This window comes from Hemicordylus capensis, chromosome 3, assembly GCF_027244095.1.
Source record: "Hemicordylus capensis ecotype Gifberg chromosome 3, rHemCap1.1.pri, whole genome shotgun sequence".
Lineage (NCBI taxonomy): Eukaryota > Metazoa > Chordata > Lepidosauria > Squamata > Cordylidae > Hemicordylus > Hemicordylus capensis.
The window spans coordinates 326,194,854-326,216,742 of NC_069659.1; the positions used below are offsets into that span (position 1 = coordinate 326,194,854).

General features: G+C 41.8%; 2 protein-coding genes across 5 annotated transcripts in view; one reads left to right on the top strand and one right to left on the bottom strand.

The window, feature by feature from the left end:
- The window catches only part of VEPH1 (ventricular zone expressed PH domain containing 1), a 221,294-nt gene that overhangs the window by 135,111 nt on the left and 64,294 nt on the right, over positions 1 to 21,889 (bottom strand). For 3 of the 4 annotated variants that reach the window (XM_053312344.1, XM_053312345.1, XM_053312346.1), the window contains exons 6-7: positions 19,706 to 19,872; positions 8,419 to 8,628 (exon numbers count right to left, since the gene is read on the bottom strand). In XM_053312344.1, coding sequence (XP_053168319.1) covers positions 8,419 to 8,628; positions 19,706 to 19,872 — 377 coding nt within the window. Of the gene's footprint in view, positions 1 to 8,418; positions 8,629 to 12,003; positions 12,097 to 19,705; positions 19,873 to 21,889 lie in introns of those variants that run through there. The other variant, XR_008320208.1, reaches the window with a different exon arrangement.
- Positions 3,045 to 21,889, top strand: part of PTX3 (pentraxin 3) — a 39,281-nt gene continuing 20,436 nt past the window's right edge. The window contains exon 1 of the mRNA XM_053312352.1: positions 3,045 to 3,204. Within this exon, the coding sequence (XP_053168327.1) occupies positions 3,171 to 3,204 (34 nt within the window). The 5' untranslated portion in view covers positions 3,045 to 3,170. The remainder of the gene's footprint in view (positions 3,205 to 21,889) is intronic.

A 21,889-nucleotide genomic window follows, 5' to 3' on the forward strand; every position in this document is an offset into this window, starting at 1 on the left:
AGCCTTTGGTAAAATACAGGAGGGGTTTACCATTGCCAATCCCCATGCAGTATGAGGTGATGCTTTTCAGCATCTTCCTATATCTCTGCTGCCCAATATAGGTGTTTCCCATAGTCTGGGAAACATACTTGTAGGGATTCGAACTGGCAACCTCTGGCTTGCTAATCAAGTCTTTTCCCTGCTGCGCTATTAGGCTGGTTCGAATCCCCACTGGTATGTACCAAAGACAACCACAGAGTTCTGTGGTCGCCAGGAGTCGACACTGACTCGACGGCACAGTAAAACAGGAAATAATACAAAAAATATTTTATTTCATTTGGAAATAATACAAAAAATATATAAGACATTGGTTTGTTACATCTTCTCAAAGCATGCACCGAGGAGAGAGGACACCACTCAAGCAACTATTCATACGTATCAGGTACACATTTTTTCAAACAAGATGTATGTTATGAGAAATGACAATTATCGCTAGTAATCTGTGGCTCCTGAAGTTTCGCAGGGACATAAGATTCTTGTTCCCCTTATAACTACACTACAGTAAAGAGAAACTAGCAAAAAAATAATAATCACAATGCCCTTGCAGAAAAGGGGATTCTGAAAACCTCTAGGCATGATTCAACACCATGGGCATCTTTAAGCCTACTGATTTCAATTGCTTTTGGTATTGTGTTGGACTGTTTGACTCACTTTAAATGACAAACTCATGGAACAGCACCTTCATCAAACGTAGTGTCACAAACACATATTTTTCTCATCAAGTTCTGTACTTTTTATGTGCTCCTATTACACTGGTAATCTTCTGCCATACTATATAGATAGGGCCTAATACAACCTACAATAACTTCATACATTTTACTGAATTACTCTAGGGTAGTCCCTCTTGGTTCAACCACTGGAGTTGGGCCTTCGAGTCTGAAGGCAGGTCATTTATCAGAAAGCTTACAATCTGTCTTCTAGTTCTGCCAATGGCTACATTCTCATAAAGTAAGATTTATTACTTGTAGGTGCTGTCAGTAAGTCACCACATGACAATCTGCAGAACAAAGTATCACAGTTCATTCAACAAGATACCCAAGAAATATTATTGGGTGAAGCAAGTTAGGTACCAGGAGAAACAATACTGTCCCAGGATACCCACTTCTAGGTCAAAATCACAATAATAATTAAAGGTCATGTTTCAAAGGTATCAGATCATAAAGTTTGAAAAGAAGACAAGGAAAAAAATCAGTGGGGGGAAGTAGTGGGAGGTAATCCTTCCTGGTCACAATGTTTGCAGTTAATTCAGTATAAATGGAACCCATGACATAAATGTTGCATCACATCTGCAAACTCATGTGTTACATTGGTGAGCAAGGGACAGAATGGGGCACTGATAAGCAACAAGAAGAAGTAATGTGGCGTTGAGAGCAGAAGTGCTTTTACCCCTGGACTTTGAGGCCAAAGTTCAGGGCCTCCACACCCCCTGGGGGCCCCCAAATCCTCTTTAGTCTGTCCTGGGTAGTGTGGCCTGTGCCCTCAAAAACATACATGTTAAAAAATGATCCTTAAATTGTAGCAGGGGGTGGAGGGGGGTGCCTCCAAAGGCCTTTAGGTCCAGGCTCCAAAATTACCTAGGTGCACCTCTGGTTGAGAGGGTCATGTCAGAATGGTTTTATCCAGGGGCGGAGCCACCATTGAGTGGACATGTTCAAAGAACCTAGGCTGCTGCCCCTCAGGGGTCACACCTGGCACCCCAGACACCCCCCGTGCCTGATGCTAGACCAGGAGCTAAACCACGCCCCCCCCATGTCTGATGTCAGACATGAGGGGCATGGCTAAACACACCCTGCATCTGACTGTCATCAGTTATCAATGGTTTTCCTTGCTTCCCTACCTCACACTTCCAATTTTTTCTCTCTTTCTCCTCCCCTCAAACTTACAATGTTATTGGATGTGCCCTGATGACTGACTGGAAGAGAAAAACTCATTTTGGAACCTTCCTTCAAAAATTATGTGGCTGCAAGCTGAGGCATATCTAGGAAAAATAGCGCCTAGGGCAAGCACTAAAATTGCGCCCCTGTCCAAACATCTGACACCCATCTTTCAGATAACTTTACCATAATATCAGCTCAAAAATACAAGTTCAGACACTTTCAGGAGAAACAGGTTGTAAGCAACACACACGCATACACACACATACAACCATGCATGTGGCACATATGTGCCAGTCGCCTTCCCAAGGAAACACAGCACATCCATGTGCTGGGTAGGCCTCCACAGAGCTAAGAAGTAAAAGCTCTCTTTAGCAAATGCTCTGCCACCTCAGCACACCTCACTACAGGTTGCTGCCTCCAAGAAATTCAGGGACGGGTTTTTTCTGTCCGAACAGCTTTTGCCTTAAAGCGAGATAGTTGCAATGGGAAATCCTAGGGGCCCCAAACAATCTGAAATTATCCAGCAGCTTACAAAAGGCTTGGATCCAGCAGCCGGATCAGGAAGAAGGTGGAAGTTGCAACTAGCCACAGAGCAGCACAACAGTGTGACATTCAGTTTGTTTGTTTGTTTTTTAAACACCATACAAGTTAAAGGCAGGCACTTTCCAAGTTTGAAATCCCACAAATCTTATAATCAGATTGGTTGACAATATGCAGATAAAGACAGAGTTCAGTATAGAGAATTAAACAGCATGAGAGTGAATATTTTTATTTTATTCCTTGCCTCTCCCCACCACCCTTCAGTTTTGCCAGCTTACAAGGTATTAAACCAACATTGTCTTTTTAAGGGATGTTTTGTCCACTTACTTTTGTGCGATTTATATCTGTTTTTTTAAATGTTCAGGTCCCTTGCCAACAACTTTGCATTCTTCTGACTCCCTAGATCAGGGAAAAATCTAGACTCGGGTTTTGCAGAGGGCATTTGAGCATGTGCGGTGGCCATTTTTGTTTTCAGCAGCCTTTTAAAAACAATTTTAAAAAATGGCCACCACACATGCTCAAGTGGTCCCTGCGAGGTCCTGTGCCTTGCCAGGCCTCGCAGAGGCCTTTTGAGCATGTGCAGTGACTTCCAAAATAGCTGCTGCAGTGATCTTTGTAGGCCCAAACAGGACTGAAAATTAGCCCGAGACAGGCTGCGGCAGTGATCTAAGAGGCCAGTGGGGGGAGGGGGAACCTTTGCAGACCTCCTCCTTCATGGCCCTTAGGAAGCCCCCCAAAGGGGCTACAGGTAAAAATAATATTTTTTTTTTAAAAAAAAATCCACGAATTGGGGAGGGGGTGGGGGGCTGAATGGCACTGGCACCCCCCAGTGGTGCCTAGGGCATGTGCCCTGGCTGCCCCCCTAGTTTTGCCTGTGGCTGCAAAGAATATGTGCATTCTGCTTCTTTAGGGGTAGCTCTTCGTTCTGGGGAAAAGATCCAGACTTCCCTCAAAACTAACATTTTGGGCATGCTTTGTAGCCCCTCCTAACACCCACAAATGCCTCCCAACCTTAATAGGAGCTTATGGTGGTTCTGTGCCAATCCACTTGCTCTGTTAGCTATCAGCAATATAGTAATTGAACCATTTTAATTTTGGGCACCATATTACCAGACTTAAATTCAACACCTAGATTTTTGCGTTATAAATAATTAGTAGTTATTTGGTGACCTGCACTGGTCTAATTTATGCTACCATTTCTAGATCACTCACTGTTCAGGCCAACCTGAACAGACGAAAAGGCAAAAGCAGGGGAGGAGCCACCATTGAGCCAACGGGTTCTAAGAACCTGGGCCACGCCCAATCAGGGGCTGCATCTCGCAGCCCTGACACGCCCCACACACCTGGCGTCAGGCACGGGGGTGCTGGTTTAGCTCCCGAGCAGGGGCCGCGCAGCCCCTTCGGGAGCTAAACTAAGGCTGGCGCTGCGTTCACAGCACCAACCAGGAGAGGCACTTCCCTGCTAACATTACATTATACATCATAATGTTAAAAGTAAATATACTTTTATATATTTAAAGTAAAAATTGATATGAAGAGCCTAGGGATGCACAATATAAGCATATAATGAAAGACTATGATAAAAGACAATAAGAATGAGAAGTAGAAGTGAAATTTAAAATAAAACTATGGCTGTCTAAGACAGAGCAGGACCACAAACTAAATGGCCCTTAGTGACTGAGATCTAAGAATTGCAGTTAACAGTAATTAATAATGGTAAAAAAATGGGTACAAATATTTGTAAAGGCATCATTAAAACACCATTTAAAAAGGCATAAAACAGAGAGGAGGAAATGTTTATTTCATGATATAATAGGCAAAGCCATGCTTAGCAGTTCTTTTTTGAGTTACCACCCTTTATAGTGATTTTCTTTTGGTTGTGGGGGAAGTAACCAATAAAACTCATGTCAAAAAGCTCTGGTGGGTTTAGGATTCAAAATAAACTATTCTGGTTGCTGGAATTTAGGCTTTGTTTCTATGTTTCTTAAAATGTTTACATTACCGCATTCCACTCATTTTCTGGCTATAATCAAATGTTGTCACAGAGCAAAAAATCAGAGTCCAAGGCTATCATAAATCACCAGTAGTTGCTTCTCAATTCTACACACTTCGGAAACCGAAGGTAAATTTCTATTAAATAACTGGGAAGGATGTTTATATTTATTTAAAACATTTTTACTTTGGTTTTATGAAGCTCTGAATGGTTTGCAATAGCTAGTGAAGCAGAATGAAAGTGGGCCAGTTCAGATGATACCTTACCTTAATTTCTAACATGATTAGAAAGGGTGTGTGTGTGTGTAGAGCATTTATTTAACAAATGCCTGCTTTGTGGCCATTTGGAAGTACAGTCACCCTCAACATGATAAAGGGATGTGCTGGGGAACATTAGGATGACTGTGAAATATGTCCTGTTGCGCATATTCTCAGCACATCCCCTTTCTAATTGTATGGGCTGGTAAGGTTTCGTCTGAACCAGAATATATAGCATACAAATTAAGAGAAAAGAGAAAACAAGAAAATAAAATAAAGCAAGTAATGTAACAAACTAGCCAGACATCAAAGGCCAGACACAGAAACTAAGCATAGTAGTAGTAGTAACATAATAAACATTTATACAGTGCTTTTCATCAAAGTTAGGAACATAGGAAGCTGCCATATACTGAGTCAGACCATTGGTCTATCTAGCTCAGTATTGTCTTCACAGACTGGCAGTGGCTTCTCCAAGGTTGGAATCTCCCTCAGCCCTACCTTGGAGATGCCAGGAAGGGAAATTGGAACCTTTTGCTCTTCCCAGAGTGGTTCCATCTCCTGAGGGGAATATCTTACAGTGCTCACACATCAAGTCTCCCATTCATATGCAACCAGGGTGGACCCTGCTTAGCTAAGGGGACAAGTCATGCTTGCTACCGCAAGACCAGCTTTGCTTTCTGTTCTCAAAGCAGTTACATAGAAAGAAAGAAAGAAAGAAAGAAAGAAAGAAAGAAAGAAAGAAAGAAAGAAAGAAAGAAAGAAAGAAAGAAATGCTAGATCCGACCTGTCCCCCCAAAACTCACAAACTCAAAAGAATTGAGATAAACACCAGTAACAGTCACTGAAGGGATGTTGTGCTAGGGCTGAATAAGGACACTTGCTCTCCCAATGCTAAATATAAGAAATAGTCTCCACTTTAAAAGGTGCCTCTTTATCCACAATATTAAAAATAAAGTCTTATTAAAAGAATGGTGGGTCATAAAGCTTATCTGATAGGTTTAGTTTCCTTAGGGCAACTAAACTCCAACATTGCAGGAAAACATCATAGGTTTCCTACTGTTAATATTGGTGAGGGTTGTATTTCTTAGTACTGCTATTTATGATGGAAGAAGAAACCATACCACAAACGATAGTTCTACCTTCTTTCAAGCTGATCCAGGACGTAACATTTAGAAAGTACGTAACATACTGTCACTGAGAAGGATCTTGACTAAGGCTATATTAGAAAAAACTTTCATTCATGCAAGGGGAGGAGAGACAATTTTCTAGTATTTGGGCCATGTGTAGAGCAGCAGTTCAGATGAACCTCCCCTCCATTCAATAAAGGAATGCATAGGAAAGACCCCAGGACACCTGGGAAAGATGTCAAGATGGGCATGCTGTTGGCTCATCCACCTTCCGAATTGTATGGGATGGTCTGAGGGTGGGTGGGAAAGTCTCATCTGAAGGGTCCCCGGGTACCTAGAAATACTTAATATTCTTAAGTGTAGGTAGGTGGCCACTCCAAGCCACTGGAATGCTGGGATCACATTACCTGGGTGGGGGCTATAGAAACAGTTTGGCACTTTTGTATTTGGCCAGAAAAAGAAACAAAAAAGTTTGTGCTTTAGAAGGTGATGGGCAAGAAACAGTCTTGAAGGCTGCTGTTCCTTTTGTGATCTATTATTATTTTATGATCTAATATTATTTTAGGAACAAGCATAGACTGCTTGCATATCTGTACCTCCTCTTCTCAAATTTATCCAGTCAAATTAGATATTTTAAAATATGAAAATGAACTTGAACTAATAGGCCATTGCTGTCGAAGAATGGGTAACTGTACTATTTATAAGGGCTATGCAATGCTTATAGCGAAAAATATCTTCTGCTACAATGGCTCCTTCTACTACTAAATAAGAATATTCTCTTTGAAACAGTTATAAAAGTGTTCAAGTGTTTCTCGTACTCCTTATGGGCACTATCCAATAGGGATGTTCACAAAACTGGTTTGCCTGGTTTAGTTTGAATCCAAACCGGATTTGAAATGGACCAGGCATATTTGGTTTTGCCCCTCCAAAAATGGGGCCCCGTTTCAGTTTGAATTCAAACTGGTTCAGGGTAGCAGTTGACATTAAATTAGTTTTTTAAAAATTAGATTTACCACCACTGAAGGCTTCGGCAGCCTCACGGTGCTGCTGTGGCCACAGGGGTATGTGTCTCTGGCAGCTCCTTCTCCCCACACCATGCCCCATCCGATTCTCCAACGGCTTGTTCAGCACATTTTGGGGCTGTTCTGGCTCTGTTTGCATGTGCGGTGGCCGCCCAAAATGGCCACCATGTGCACAAACAGGGATGGAATAGCCCCAAATGGGCGGAACAGGCCCTTGGAGACCCAGGGGGAGGCTTGCTGGGTGAGCTGCTGGAGAACCCCTCCCCTGCGGCCACAGCAGCACCCTCTGAGGCTGCTGAAGCCCTCGGTGGCAGTAAATCTAACTTTGTTTTAATTGAATTTAATGTCAACTGGCACCCCCAAGCCAGGCCCAAACTGGCCCGATCTTGAGCCGGTTCACACATGCCTACCATCCAATAGGCGCCTGCAACAGTGAAACCAAGCTGCTTATTGCCGTAACACTGGTCATGCTTCTGGGGACTAATGTCAGTTGTCTGAAGCGCTACAAAACCAGTTTAACATAGACAATAGTGGGACACAAAAATGGACATGTTTAGTATGGCAATGACATCTACACAATAAGTGGATTGGTTCACACATAATGCCAAATCATGAGTTTTGTTAATGCTATGGCAATGAGCTCTGTTTCTGCATGCTCCCTCACGCATTCTACTTAATTAGGCCTCAAGGACATACTATCAGGAACTGCAGAAAAAAGGGGGGAACCATGTGGGCTGGTTTGGGGAGGGGGGAAGTATTGTCCCAAACCAGCCCACAGTTATACAAAATACTAGCAATATCATTTTGTGTGTCCAAAGAACATGCTTGTGACAGTACTGCTATATCTCCTTTCTTTCTTGCATGAAAAGCTAAAAAGTACTGAAGCAGTTTAGTGGTCTAACAGCTAAACCACCACCACCACCACAATGTTTATATACTGCTTTTCAACAAAGATTTCCTTGTTGTTGTTGTTTTGCACTTTATTTTTATTAGTTTTCTACATATCAATGTGACTTCCCATTCATCTTTCAACACAGTTATACTGCAACAAAGATTTCCAAAGTGGTTTACATAGAGAAATAATAAATAAAATGCATTCCTGACCCCAAAGGGCTCACAATCTAAAAAGAAACGTAAGATAAACACCCGCAACGGAGGGATGCTGTGCTGGGGGGGATAGGGCCAGTTACTCTCGCCCTGCTAAATAAAGAGAATCACCACTTTTAAAAGGTGCCTCTTTGCCCAGTTAGCAGAGCTTAAAGGTGCTTTTACACAGGCAGGCAGAACATAGCTACTTGTATAGCTCCTGACTTCTAAACCCTGTCACAAGCATTCACATAAAGATTCCCGGAGTCAGTTACATAAATCAGAGGTTCCCAGCCTCAGGTACTAAGAAGTTGGTGGACTACAACTCTCATCATCCCCAGCTACAATGGCCAAAGTTCCCATGGCTTCCTAACAGTTGGTGATGGGAGCACCTTTATGTTAGGACTACCAGCCAAAAAAACCTGTAGAGAATATTTTTTAATAAAAATTCTTTTTGGCACATACTAGTTTTCATACCTCATCAACGTGTCCAACAGCTCCATAAATCTTTGCTGTTTGTCCAATTAAACTTGGGGAACTTTCTCCAATCTCTTTCAGTACAGGAAGCAAACTGGACAAGACTTCTGGCTCATAACATGATATTTCTATCAATATATTGAGGATGATGTCATTATGATTGGGATCTCTTAGGTGACAAACTAAGGAGGGAATACATTCTTTGAGCACCTACAAAACAGAGGGGGAGGGGGAAGAAAGTAGATGTTAATTGCTATCAGCAAGGATTACACATCAACCACAAACACATTCTGCTTGACCTGATTGTTATATTGTATAGAATTCTCAAAGAAACCAACATTTCAGTTCAACACAATGCATGTGCATAGACAAATGCCTGAGGTTAAACATTCCCAGAAGCAGCATTTCATAATTGAGGTTCTTCAGTGTGCAAAAGGGGGGAAAATATGCATAATCCTCAGATTTCTCCCCTTAGACTATAAAGTTGTATTGATTTAAAAGAAATTTGAATTAAGGACTCCAGTGACCCAGTAAATTCAGGCACAACAGAAAATCTCACTGTCCCCAAGGTAGCCCTGAAATCCCAGATTTGATGCCTAGAGCAAAGAATGAAATTAGGGAGCCGGACCCTCAGCTGGCTTGAATCAAAGTCAGTCCATATGCTGCAATGAAAGGATGCAGATTTACAATGGTTAGGAATCAGGCCCTTGACAATAAAGTATCACATCACTGTAATATCTATCAACACAGTACACACTCTTGTAATATAGTACATCATCATTCATCAGATGGGCCAAGGAACATCTTACAAATTTTGAAAATTAGAATCTTGGGTAAATGGGAATTGCAATTTGTATTATGTGACAGTGTATCTGAATACTGAATGAAATTAGTTCAATATGTCTTTGGTACAACAATCTAAATGTGTATGAGTTTTATCTGAGACACACATACTGCAGGAAGAAAACTCTCAGTGCTATGGTCAATCCTACTTGTGATTAGGAGAAACCAATGATTTGCACAGGAAACCTCCAAAGCTTGTACTGTATTATCTAAATAGTTGGCAATACACAGCAGGCTCATTTATATAATGCATCCAGATTTGAGCCTCTATAGAACACCCATAATTTGACTGTGAAATTCGTGTTTAGTCTAGTTCTCAGTGCATGTCAGTCCATTTAAGTCTGGGAGTTCCTCAGCTGGATGTCTGCCTTACACAGAATCTTAGTAGAAGACCTAAATATCCTCCATTTCCTTAAAGGCCTTGGCTGATAGATCCTAAAGTACAATGATTTCTCTGCACTTGTTAAACTCTCTGGATCTTGACGCTCTTAAGTGCACCCTTCACATATTCACATCCATTCATACCTCCATATGCATAACAATTAAAAAATTAAATGGGGAGATAGACAGGATATAAGAAAATAAGTGAGGAAAATAAACAAATTGTGAGGAAAATCAGGGTACAAAAAGAATCAACACCTGATGGTCCTCATTATTGCACACTCTTTTTGATAAAGGAGGATTGTTTGATATCTGGAGAGAGTACAGTCCTCTTTCTTGTGCTTGGGGACTCTGTTCCCTCTGTCAAGTCTTGCTACTGGAGCCAATGAACAGCCTTAAGTCATTACTCTCCACTTTCTCAGGGAACACGAGAAACCACAAGTTCTCACTGAGCAGTTCTCTAAACCATCTACATTTCCTTAAAAGTATTCTCACAGTTTTCATCCTCTGAACTTCTGTGCCCAGCTTTTTCATGTCCCACACTTTCTTCCATGGCTGTTTCAAAATAATTAACTATAATCCTCCAACTATTCTCCTTATTTTTTAAGGAGAACAAATATGCTCACCATCTCCTGATTGAGTGAATATTGTTTTCAATTCCTGCATTGTCTGCAAGATATTTACTCTGGTAGTAGGTTCAGAGCCTTCTCCTGGGATGATGTTGCATCTTTGGCACTCTTTTTAGCTGAGCTCTTGCTGAGTCTGTAACCTGTTCCCTTTGTGGTATTGCTAATTTCAAAGCGCATTTCTGGTTCTTTGAGACCTATAGTCGGAAACTTTATGTGAGGAGACCTAAAGTCAAACTGGGTTGGTTCATGAAAAGTCCATATCACCCTACAAAAACCTATATCTTTCAGTCTACATTTATAACTGGACTTTATTGATTTTAATTTCATTCGGAGGACAGGCCTGATATATCCCTATCTAATCCCTAATGGGATTAGAATCCTACAGGCTCTCCCTCATCTATGGCCATAGGGTCTTTTACTGGAATTTATAGAGGGTCAAAAAACGGCTTTTACTGGGTAGAAGTTATATAATTCACAATGATATAATTCACCCAAATAACTGAGCAGAGAGGCACCTTTTAAAGTGGTGATTTTCTTATATTTAGCAGGGGGAGAGCAACTGCCCCTATCCAATCCCAGCACAACAGCCCACCAGTGGTGGTTGCTGGTATCTCTCTTATTTTTCATTTTAGATTGTGAGTCCTTTGGGGCAGGGGACCATCTCATTTGTGTATTATTTATTTTTCTATGTAAACCACTATGAGAACTTTGGTTGAAGAGTGGTATATAAATATCCGTAGTAGTAATAGTAATAGCAATCTCTGTTAACTATGCATTTGAGTAAATAAGATTTACAATAACATTTGTATCCTGCCCTTTCTCCAAAGAACTAAGAGAAACATACATTGGTATTGTCTGATTTAATCCTCACAGTAGCCTTGTAAGCTAGGCAAGGCTGAAAGATAGTGAGTTGTCGAAGACCCCCCAATGAGCTTCATTAGGGTTGCCAAGTCCAGATGGTGAAAAACATCAATACACATCACCGAGAAAGTGGAAACAGAGGATGCTTTTCACTAAAAAAAGTCTTCAAAAAGTCTCCACCGCATAATTTTGCATATATTTAGTGGTATTGCATATGCATACTTTGATAAAAATTGGATAATTTGGGAATAAATACAGCTCACCACTTTGATGCTGATGACCAGGTGAGCAGACTAGGTGCAGAGTTCTCAAGGCCCTGCTTCTTAACCATAAATTCATCTCCTGGTTAGGTTTACTACACACAAGAGTCCTCTATCCTCCCCCACCTTGGGTCACCCAGCCTGCTCTCCCCAGCCAGGCCAACAGCTTTGCCTTTTGGCTTGAGGCAGGGCAGCCAGCTAGCTATCAAGCCAGCCTCTTTGCATGTTGGTGTAGTGGTGCATGCATGGTCTCCCACTCACTTGCTGTTCTCTAAAACTACAAACATTTATATACGGCTTTTCAACAGAAGGTTTCCCAGTGGTTTCCGAAGAACAATAAATAATAAGATGTTCCCCTGTCCCCAAAGGGCTCACAGTCTAAAAATAAATGCAAGGTAACACCAGCATCAGCCACTGAAGACATGTTTTACTGGGGTTCGATAGGACCAGTTGCTCTCCCCATGATAAATATAAGGGATTCGTCACTTTAAAAGGTGCCTTTTTACTCAGCAGGGGTAACTGCTAACTGAGTAAAGTTAGTTAGCTAACTGCTAACTTCTCACTGCCACCACCACCACATGAAAGAAGGAAGCTGAACGTGCCGGGCCTACCTAGCTGTGCTCCTGCATCCTATGGCTCTCAAGCTGCCACTGAAGTAGAACCTCCCCTCAGGCTTCCCCATTGGATGGATGGTCAGTAGGATGCTGGCAGGGGAAGGAGACAAAGGAAGAGAAGCTGCCCACGAGAGCAAAGTGTTCAGAGCCAACAAAATGTTCCAGGTGTTCCCCAGAAGTTTGAACATCACAACAAATGGGGGAGTTGTTTGATCCCTAAAATAGTCTCTATTCCTCCTAATGCAAAAAAGGGTGTTTGGTTACCAAAACAGTCGTATGTCCTCTATAAAAGCCCCTAGTTGGCAACCCTAATCTTCACAGATGAGCAGAGATTTGTACTCAGCCTTTCCCTGCCAAAGTCCAGCATTTTCTGTGCTACACTATACTGAGTCTTGAGATTCTGTATTGCTTGGTGTAAAATAAATACTTTTTGAAAAGTCAGACTAAAGAGCCTCAACAGTATAGCAAACAGACATTAACAAGTTAATAGGAATGAGGTTGAAAAGATGTTGTGTGACCCAGGCTACAAACAAAGGTTAACGTGGGCCATATCAGACTGGAAAGTCTATTTTATGGAAGGAATTATATTTCCTTTGCCACTGTGTATTTTGGAAGAGTTCCCTTCATTGTACTGAGAAGTGGATATTAGTTCCTGTTGATTTGTTGTTGTTGCAAAAATTGCAGAAATTTCTATTCTGTAAATTAGGTATCCTTATTATAATGCCTTATGTGTCATAAACATCCAACTTGTGTAACTGGGTGAACCGTACATGAAAACATGGGATGTTCCTTTTCTTTTCTTTGTTGTTCTTTGTTGCTAACTTGTGTTCTGGAAACTATTTAGTGTAACTTGGCTTTAAAAACCAAGAAAGCCGTTAAAACATTTTTATCTTTACAGAAGAAGATGTAATAACTGCACAAATATTAATGACTAAGGACAGGAATGTCCAAAATGATAAGATTTAATCAGATGATGGCTGGATCATGGCAGAGAGCCCCTTAAGTCTTTTTTTCCAAAACTGGAAGGCCACAACAGTCTATCTTAATAACTGTGATTGTTTTATGCATCCTATTAAATCTCTTCTGATCCACTAACTTAAGGCATTCAATTAATTCAACCCTCCATTAACATCAACTATACTAACTTTACTAATCAATCCAATATTGTTTTGGCAATTAATGAAATGTTATTTTGTAGCACTTATTGAGCTGTTATAATCCAACTTTCTTAAGTAAATCTGCAAACCTCAATCTGTATTAAAGAAAAAAATACCCATCAGGGAACTCAAACTGCCTGTGTAGTAGTTTCACTGCAAAATGTTTAGGAGTCAACATTCTGCAACAATTACTTTTTTTACAGCCTGATCCTATAGTCATCCTATGCCTGCAGCCATTACCACTTTAAGTTGGTGTGGCATATTTTTTTGGGCTCCACTAGTGCAAAAGCACTTGGGAGCAACCTTATGCTCATCCAAGAGACACCTTAAGAATAGGATCATGTTTCTGGAATCTTATTATAGCATTCTATATTGTATTACCAAATAGAAAAGGAGAAATGGCATCTCCATTCCATATCTGTCTGGAAATTCTTTATATTAATCAGATATTGCAGATTTTTAATATGTATTTCTTAGGTTACAGTCTGAAACTCACCAACCAGAGAGTCATCCACTGAGGTTAACAGGGTTTATTTCTGAGTAAGCATGCAGAGGATTGTACTTTTAATTTTAACACGAGTCAGGATCAAGGCTTCAAACCCTGTATTACCATACCGGAGGAAGTAAAAGAGAGTGGGTTTACTCTGGCTTGGAAAATCCCAACACTGGCCATGTCAGGATTCAGCATGTTTGGCATGCTAGAATGTTATCAGAGTAGACATCATGTTTTTCTGTTCTTTGAACAATGTTTATGTCTAATCAATCAACTACTTTGTGATCTCAACAAAGCTTATTAAAAAAAAAAATCTGAGGTCTCAATAGGCACCTCTTGAAAGGCTAGCTTAGGAACTTGTATTTAGTTTTTAGAGTTTTTTAGTGGGTTTTTAGTGGGTTGATGGGAGGGGGGCGTATGGGTATATGTTTAGATTACTCTTGTTAGGTCCTGTAGTAGTGGTTGTAGATTCTTTTCAATCTCGTTGTTCTGCACAGAACAATGACAATAAAGATCTATCTATCTATCTATCTATCTATCTATCTATCTATCTATCTAAATTGATTGTGAGAACAGAAAGTTCATGTGCCTCTTCTTGATCCTAGCTTACTGGGCTATAGGAATAATCTGATGGCATGAGAGGGACATTATTGTTTGTTTGTTATTCCATTTCTATACCATCAGCCACAGTTTGGGGAAAGGGATAGATCTGCCTGTTCTGGATGGAGTTACACTCCCCCAGAAAGAACAGGTTTTCAGTTTGGGAGTACTTCTGGACACAACCCTCTCTCTGATACCTCAGGTGGAGGCGGTGGCCAGGAGAGCTTTCTATTAACCTCAACTGGTTCTCCAACTGTGCCCTTTCCTGGAAGTGAGTAACCTTAAGACAGTGGTGTGCACATGCTGGTAACCTTTGAGCTTGACTATTGCAACGCACTGTACATGGGGCTGCCTTTGTACATAGTCCAGAAGCTGCCATTGGTGCAGAGTGCTGTTGTCAGACTGGTCTCTGGGACCTCCTGTAGAGACCATATTATTCCAATTCTAAAAGATCTACACTGGCTAGCAATAGCTTTTTGTACAAAATACAAAGTGCTGGTTATTACCTAAAAAGCCCTTAACGGCTTAGGCCCACAAATTTAAGAGAATGCCTTCTTCATTATGAACCCCACCGCCTATTAAGAACTTCAGGGGAGGTTTGTCTGAGAGTGCTGCCAGCTCATTTGGTGGCAACTCAAAGGTGTGCCTATGTAAATCTCTAGGCGGTGTACAAATCCCAACATTAAAATCGCAAGTTAAAATACATAAAGTATGATAAAAACAATATAAAACAAATTATTAGCATTATTAAAATTCTAATTAAAAGCTTGCGAGAACAGGAATGTCTTGAGGGTCTTCCTGAAAACAAACAGAGAAGGAGATGCTCTTAGTTCAGCAGGGAGCATATTCCAAAGCCCCGGGGCAACCACAGAGAAAGCCCTGTCCTGAGTCACCACCAGGTGAGCTGGTGGCAACTGCAACCAGACCTCTCCAGAAGATCATAAAAGGTGGGTCGGTTCATGACAGAGGAGGCGATCTCTTAAATAGCCTGGTCCCAAGTTGTTAAGGGCTTTATAGGTAATAAACAGCACTTTGTATTTCACCTGGAAATATATTAGCAACCAGAAAGCAAAGGTCTTGGTGTTTGCAAAGCGCTCAAAGAACTTTAGATGGTCTATAAATGGGCAAAGAATTGAACAGGTGAGGGTGTTTAAATATCTTGGGGTGGCCTTCCACTCTAGTGGGGGTCGTAAAGCCCACCTTAATACTGTTTCTCATAGCGCACAGCAGTTGGCAAATGCCATTAAGTCTTTTCATTTCTTCCCTTTTTGTTCCAGCGGCCATTAAACTCTTTATCGCTAAGGTATACCCTCAGATTCTCTATGGTGCACAGCTTAGCACTTATGGCAACTTTACTCCTTTGGAAGTAATCCAGACAAAGTTTCTAAGGGCTATTCTCCAAGTTCCCTGTGGTGTTACTAATACTGGTCTCCGAAGAGAGGCTGGGGTCACCATGTTAAAGCTGAAAATTTGGCTGTGTATAATCAAATATTGGTTGAATCTGCACGCGTGACAAGAGGACTATATATAAGCCCTCAAGGTTTTAATCTTAAACCCGCCGATTATTTAGATAACATTCTAGTATCTAAATTTAGGAGAGCATTAACCCTGGCCCGCCTTAATGTACCGCAGTCTTGGAGGGAAAATACAAGTGGGTATCTTATGCGGCACGCCTTTGTCCCTGTGGTGCAGGTGAAATAGAGACCACTGCTCATGTAATTCTTTACTGTGAATTTTATAGGGATAGTCGTGCTAAGTTTATTTTACTTTTGCTAAAGAATTGTCCAGGCCACACCAATCTTTTTTACTTGGAGTATCTGCTGTCCAATTTTAAACCTGGGATGACTGTTAATGTGGCCAAATTTTGTTTTACTGTATGTAAGCTTCGTAAAGCCTGCATTACTTAATCAAATATTTTGTAAAATGTAAAGAGTAACTGGTCTATGACCGTAATAAACTTTATCTATCTATTGGCAACCAGTACAATTATTTCAAAACTGGTGTTATATGGTCCCTTTGTGTTATTCCAGAGACCAATCTGGATGCTTCATTCTGTACCAATTGTAGTTTCCGGACTGCGTACAAAGGCAGCTCACGTAGAGCGCATTACAGTAGTCAAGTATGGAGGTTATCAGCATATGTACCACTGTTTTAAGGTCATTCACTTCTAGAAATGGACATAGCTGACGAATCAGCTGAAGCTGATATAAAGCACTCTTGGCAACTGCCTCAACCTGAGAAACCAGGGAAAGCTTTGGGTCCAGGAGCACTCCAAGGCTACGTACCTGATCTTTCAGGGAGAGTGTAACCCCATCCAGAACAGGCAGATCTAAACCATCTCTTGGGTCCCGACCCCCCCACAGTCAGTACTTCCATCTTATTTGGATTCAGCTTCAGCTTGTTATCCCTCATCCAGCCCATTGCCACCTCCAAGCAGGCATTTAGAAAAGATATTAGTTGTTATTATTATTGTTGTTGTTGTTGTTATTCAATTTCTATACTGCCCTTCCAAAAATGGCTCAGGGCGGTTTGCACAGAGAAATAATAAATAAATAAGATGGATCCTGTCACCAAAGGGCTCACAATCTAAATAGAAACATAAGATAGACACCAGCAACAGTCACTGGAAGTACTGTGCTGGGGGTGGATAGGGCCAGTTACTCTCCCCCTGCTAAATAAAGAGAATCACCACATTAAAAGGTGCCTCTTTGTCAAGTTAGTAGGGGTATATGCCATTTCCTGATGAGGTTGACATAGAATGATATGCCATTTCTTGATGAGGAAATGCCATTTCCTGATGATATATGCCAAAGATAAGCCATTTCCTGATGAGGTTGACATGGAAAAGTAAATCTGGGCGTCATCAACATATTGATAAAACGCAGCACCAGCCTTTCTGATGATCTCTCCCAGCGGTTCCATGTAGATGTTAAATAGCATTGGAAACAGTATGGAGCCTTGTGGAACTCCATACTTCAGTTCTTGCTTTGCAGAGCAACAGTCTCCAAGCAACACCATCTGGAATCTACCAGAGAGGTAGGAGCGGAACCACTGTAAAACAGTGCCACCCAATCCCAACCCTCTCAGGCAAGGTGATCGAGCAGGTGGTGGCCTCTCAGCTCCAGGAGGTTTTGGATGATGCAGATGATCTAGACCCGTTTCAAACTGGCTTTCGTGTGGGCTATGGAGTTGAGACGGCCTTGGTTGGCCTGATGGATGATCTCCAATTGACTGTGCTGCGGAGAGATCCAAGAGGATCAGCAGAGTCACACTCCCTCTGTCGACAGTCAATTGGAGATCCTCCATCAGGCCAACCAAGGCCGTCTCAACCCCATAGCCCACACGAAAGCCAGTTTGAAATGGGTCTAGATAATCTGCATCATCCAAAACCTCCTGGAGCTGAGAGGCCACCACCTGCTTGATCACCTTGCCCAACCATGGAAGGTTAGAAACAGGTTTGTAATTAGCTAACTCCGAGGGATCCATGCAGGTTTCTTCAAAAGTGGTCAGATAATAGCCTCCTTAAGAAAAGGAGGCATCCTGCCAGGGGTGTAGCCACCATTGGACATCTAGATTCAAAGAACCTGGGCTGCCGCCCCTCAGGGGCCATGCCTAACGGTCCTGACATACCCTAAGCGTCTGACATCAGATGCAGGGGTTGCTTGTTTAGCTCCCAAGTGGGGCTGCATGGCCCCATTCAGGAGTTAAATGGCCGGCGCTGCATTTGCACCGCAGCCAGGAGCAGCTCTTCCCCGCTGTAAAGGCAGGGAGAGCCACTTCTGGCCATGCTGCGAACACAGCGCGGGCCCTGATTAGCTCCCGAATGGAGCTGCGCAACCCCGTTTAGGAGTTGGATGGCCAGCGCTGCATTTGCAGTGCAGCCAGAAGCGCTGGCCTGGATCTAACTCCCAAATGGGGCCATGTGACCCCGTTTGGGAGCCAGACCACGTCCCCCACTTCTGACATCAGACACAGGGGCGTCTGATGTCAGATGTAGAGGGTTTGGCGAGTGGGGGGGAGGACACGGGCTGCCCCTGGTCTGACTCTGCTAGTGCATCCTGCCCTCCCTCAGAGAAGCATTTATAATATTTACCAGACCTTTTCTGATAATATAATTATCAGACGAGATAAACCAAGTTGGGCAAGGGTCACGAGAACAGGTTGTAGGGTGCACAGTCTGAAGCAGTTTGTCCACTTCCTCAGGAGTCACAAACTGAAAATCTAAACCTAGAAGAGGAATTGCTAGGCACCTCCACAGTAGACTCTGCAATAACCGTGGAATTCAGCTCAGCCCAAATAAGATAAATTTTATCTGCAAAAAAAGTCATTAAAAATGTCACAGCGAGTAACCAATGGTTCTAAGTTTAAATTCAAGGGGAAGGGGTTACATACTAGTCCCCTCACAACCCTAGACAACTCAGCTGGACCTGAGTTTGCTGAAGCAATGCGGACAGAAAATAACTGTTTCTTTGCCGCCCGCTCTGCCAGAGCATAGATCTTTAAATATGTTCTGTGTTGTACCCGATCAGACTCACACTGAGTCTTCCTCCACTTGCGCTCTAGTCATCAACCTTGCCGCTTCAGCTCCCGTAACTTATCTGAATACCACGGGGCTGTCTTTAAAGCAGGTCAGAGAGGATGCTTAGGAGCGATTGTATTTGCCCTACGACTGTGGAATGCACTTCTTGCTGAGATTAGAGCTGCCCTATCCCTGTTGGCTTTTAGGAAACAAAGACACATCTTTTCAGCCAAGCTTTTTAGTTAGTAGGTGTTTTTATGGATATTTCAGACTGGTTTTTATGTTTTAACTGTTAAATTCTTGGTTTGTTTTATGCTGTAAACTGCCTAGAGACTTCTGTAGTGGGAGGTATACAAATTCATTAAACAAACAAATAAACAAATGAATAAGCGTTCACAAAACTCATCCCAAGATGGTTTACAAATGTTTAAATACAATAAAACTCTATATAATCACATTAAAATATTAAAATCAATTAAAACCATAAAAACACCAAAAAAAAAAGAGCCATCATTAAAAAAGACAAAGACAAAGCAACAGGAGAGTAGAGAGGTTGGCAATTTCTAAGGTGTAAAAGCCTGAACAAATAAAAAAGCGTTTAGTTTTTTAAAAGCAGCCACAGATGTCAAAGAACGGACGCCCACTGGAAAGCATTCCAGAGCCTGGGGGCAACAACAGAGAAGGTCCTGTCCTGTGTGCATGACAATTGAGTCTCCCTCCATGTTGGCATGAGGAGCAAAGCCACCCCCACAAACAATCTTGTTGGATAGGCAGAAACCCTTGGGAGCAGCTGATCCTTCAGATATCTAGGACCCAAACTGTTAGGGGGTTAGGGTTAGGGCTTCAAAGGTGGTTCGTATCAAAATTTCTGACTCCTTGTATCTAACATTCACATTTACTGAGCATTTATAATATAATAATAAATGTTACCTCTGGTTGTTTTTCCTTTGCAACAATCAACAAAAGCCGTAAAAGGTGGTGCTGTTCGGGTTGTTCTAAGTGAGGCATCAGTGCTACCAAGTCTCTCAGATGGCTGGTAATCAGCTGAGATTGCTTTCCATACAATGAAGGTAATACACGTAGCAACATGGAATTCCCTGTTCAAAAATATGAGAGTAAAACCATTAGAATATTTCCAAATAGTGATGTCACCAACACTTGTATTTTCTGGCTCAGAAAAATAAATTTCAGTGGCTCATCATCCTCGCCTCAACTGCAAGGCAAGCCTCAAAAGTTCATTTCCACTTCAGTTGTCCAGCACAACTGGTGCCTGGCATAAAGTTGTAGCAGTGTTCTGAAGGTCCGGGTCCAGGAAAAATGCATCATAGGACAGACATAATAGGAGAAGCAAGCCTGGCAAGTAGGATGGAGGGAGAGGGAGGGAGGTTCGCGGTGTGTTTATGTGTGTATTGATGCTCACTGGAGTGGGGTGGGGTGGGGTATGGGAAATCAGATCCTGCTGCACTCCCAGATGCATCATTGAGGAATAATAGGGTCCAGTCTGAGTTTGGAACTGGGCTTGGAATCAACTGAGCTATTGGGTTTGGTTTTCCCAAACCCAAATTCATGTCTGGCTGGGGGCAGGTCTCCCCATCCGCTCTTGCCAACAAGTCTTTCATATTTCAATATCTCCAAAGCTGAAGAGATAAAACAATGCAGAATCAGGATTTTATTACCCATGATTTCTGAGAACAATATTTGTGGGAACTGATGTCTGTACAGAAACATATGGTACAACAAAAGGAAAATACATATTGCACCAAGAAATCAAAACATTATCTAATAAAGAATGTGACTAAGTGAGGCAATATGGCCTTGTGTATAAAGCAAAGCTGTTTGCATTTTCAAAAATTTGGGTATTTAATTGAGCACTAAACCATGCTGCAAGAGTGACTCTCAAATGAGCATGGAAAGGAAGGTGAGCCAATGCATTTTTAACTATTCTTTAACTATAAACCTTTGCTGGGTTTAGGAAAATTAATGAGAAATCTGGAAATAATATTTGGATTTTTTTTAAAGTAGGATAAGCATAAAGGTAAACTGAAATATAGCTAGTTAAAATGCAATTCTGGAGGAGACAGTCAAGCATGGACAACAAAAGCGAACATACAGGACAGAATATTCTCACATAGTTTTAGGAGCCTGTTTGAAGATGTGCGTGCACAATTTAATTTGAAGGCTGGCTTCTCAGAGAAATCAGTAACATGAAACGTTGTACAAGCTGGCCCTGAAGTGATTGAAGTTCCATGCTGACAACATATGGAAAACATCTGCCTATCACTATATTACATGGTTTCACTCTCTAAATCTTCAAACATACTTAAAGCATCGATGGATTCACTTTCCAGCAAAAAAAAAAGTGTATGTTGGCCTCCTGTAACTTTCTTTCATTTTAATTTGCTCGCTCTCTTAATGTGGAAGACAACCAGGTCACTCATCAGTTTTGTGGTAGCAAAGCTTCAGGCTGTTTAGTAGAAACTAAACTTTTAGCATATCCCCCCCCCCCCGCCAGCAAACAGCATCTGGCGTGTCATGTACATAGTTCAATGTCTTCTACAGAAAGGTTACATCATAACTATATGAAAAATCTGCTTCATAGGATAGGACACAATCAGAGTTATCTTTCGTGAAATGCCCATCTCTGAAATGTTCTAACACTGATGAAAAGGTCTTTTCACAAGGAATGGTAGTGCTTTTTGAAATTTTTGAATTATGCCCATCTAGATTTTAATGTCACATTCTCATATTATGTCTCCACTAGCTGTTTCCCCTGGAATATATCCTCATAACAGCTGAAGGTGGTTTGCTTCGGCCCTGTATGGTACCTGTACCTGACTTGGGCTCCATGTCTGTGTCTAGGGCTGTCACTATAATTGATCAAGGTGCGATAAATCGCCCTGAGGAAAGAGAACTCCATTGCACATGTGATATTATTTTCAAAGGAACAAGAGAGTGGGCATGCTAAGAATGTTTTGCTTTTCACTCTGTCCTTACCATTCTTCTGCAGCAAAGATACAGGGTTGGGGAGAGAAGTAGGTGAGGAGGTCTGGGGGGCAGGGCACATCTTGTCCCAGAACTCACTCCAACCTTGCTAGGCCTGGCTAGGTCCTGAAC